This window comes from Apium graveolens, chromosome 6, assembly GCF_009905375.1.
Source record: "Apium graveolens cultivar Ventura chromosome 6, ASM990537v1, whole genome shotgun sequence".
Classification (NCBI taxonomy): Eukaryota; Viridiplantae; Streptophyta; class Magnoliopsida; order Apiales; family Apiaceae; genus Apium; species Apium graveolens.
In genome coordinates, this window is record NC_133652.1 from 255258631 (window position 1) to 255260501 (window position 1871).

Genomic DNA, 1871 nt, shown 5'->3' on the forward strand with positions numbered 1-1871 from the left:
AATAAAGGTAGCCAGCAACAAATAGGAAACAAAAGTCTTCAAGAATAAATTTAAAAATACATCACTCACGGGGCATTCCCCGCCTTCAAGAGCCTCCAGCTGGATCATCAGGTCGCGAGGCAGCAAGATCGCGGATATAGTCCTCGAAGGAATGTCCTGTCGTATCGAGTCCTGCATTTTGCATGCGGACAACACACCGCCCGTAACCATCCCCATGAGCACTAGCAATATCCTCCACAACCTTCTCCACTTCTGCCTTTAGACTAGTATTCTCCTCAGCAATTAAACGATAAGAGGAATTCGTCCCCTCAACATGACGCTCCAAGCCCTCACACTTTCCCTTCAACTCATCCCGCTCCTTCTCCACTTCAGAAAGCCTCCTCTCGAGCTCCGAGACCGTGGCATTCAACGACTGCTTCCCAACTTCCATCTCACCCACTTTCTTCGACAATGCGGTATTATCCGCCGTCAAATCTGACGATCTCTTTTCCAATTCTGAATAACCTGCCACGAGTTTCTTTCTCTCGACCCTGAGGGAACTCACCTCCGCTTCTAATCTCTTACAAGCAGCATCATTGCCGTCAGTGCGAAATTCCTCTACAATATGCATAAAATCTGCGAGGAACTGCCACAAACCACAATTCAAAGTAAGGAATATGATAAAAAAAAACAACAAAAACAAAACAAAAAACAAAACAACAAAAATTTGATAGCATACCCTTCCAGCACGGCTCTTGCAACGATCAGCTAAATCCTCTCGACGACGCCCATCAAAAGCAACTGCATCTTGAGGGAGATGAAAAAGATCAAAAACCCTCAACGGCACAGTTGTCCCACCTGTCCAGCGTTCATGGGGCTGAATATCAACCCTTACAACTCCTTTTTTCTGTCGGGGGTCGATGGTAGGGGCCATTGTCGCCCTGTTACCAACTAGTGTAAGGGTCTTATTCACCCCACCAACCGATGCATCCCCTTCAACAGTCCCACCATCTACACAATTCTCCCCCTCGACCTCTCGACGACCCCTCTTGCGAGGATTTAAAGCAGTCGGCTCAACGTCTGGCATATCCTTCTCAACATCTTCCACGATTCTATTTCCTTGGTCATCCAGGAGCTCAATTGAAACAGAATGCCCAACCCTCGAGGGACCAGAGGGAGCTCCATCATCACCTTTCTTCGAGGCTCTCGTAATAAGTAGCATCATTGCCTTGTCCATCTCTCCTTTGACCCCGCTGTTCAATATCTTCTCTAAAGAGGCTCCAGCCACTGACGCAAAACAAGCCAAAACAAAAATTTAGCATGAGCAATATTAACACAAGAAATAACGATATAAAGAAAAACAGAGAGAGAAGAAAGAGCGAGCAAATATTACAATCATGCATTTCTAAAAAATCGGGTTCCTTTAACTGAAGGTGAGTGTACACCGAGGCTACCCCATGAAACCCGTTCAAATACTTAGCATCGTGCTTCTCGAGATTATTCAAGTAGTCGATGGTAAACTGACTCACTTTCCCACACAGCTTTACAAACTCTAAATCCGGCCCCCCGAAATACAGCCACTTAGAATGATACCCTGAATTAGAAGACCTAACGCTGACAATCTTAACCCTTTTGTAAGGACAGTCAAAGTAAACCTGCCCGTCGTGATACCTAACTGCGTAAATCGAGAAGAAAAGCTTAAATGTAGGAATCAAATTCCTATCACAACAAAGAGCAACAAACCCACTAAGCTGTGCACGGGAATTGGGCGTCAATTGACTAACCCCGCATCCGATAGCCTCGAACATCGCTAAGAAAAACGGGTGCATAGGTAACCGAAGCCCGAAGTGAAAAAGGATTAGCGGAATCCCGTGCATGCCGTACTCCGGCAT

The 1871-nt window shown here is 46.0% G+C and overlaps 1 protein-coding gene across 1 annotated transcript; it reads right to left on the bottom strand.

The window, feature by feature from the left end:
* Window positions 1–1871, bottom strand: LOC141665923 (uncharacterized). The gene is made up of 3 exons (XM_074471909.1): window positions 1373–1871; window positions 719–1266; window positions 1–625 (listed from the first exon to the last, which is right to left on the bottom strand). Exons 1-3 carry the CDS (start codon window positions 1869–1871, stop codon window positions 86–88), a joined length of 1587 nt encoding a protein of 528 aa, XP_074328010.1. The 3' UTR covers window positions 1–85.

What these genes read in the sequence shown, in the direction of transcription:
- LOC141665923 (XM_074471909.1), bottom strand. Translation starts at nt 1,871, where the DNA reads ATGCCGGAGTACGGCATGCACGGGATTCCGCTAATCCTTTTTCACTTC. An exon ending in TTTTTTAGAAATGCATGATT is followed by an intron (nt 1,267 to 1,372) that starts GTAATATTTGCT and finishes GTTTTGCGTCAG; the next exon opens with TGGCTGGAGCCTCTTTAGAG. An exon ending in GCAAGAGCCGTGCTGGAAGG is followed by an intron (nt 626 to 718) that starts GTATGCTATCAA and finishes GGTTTGTGGCAG; the next exon opens with TTCCTCGCAGATTTTATGCA.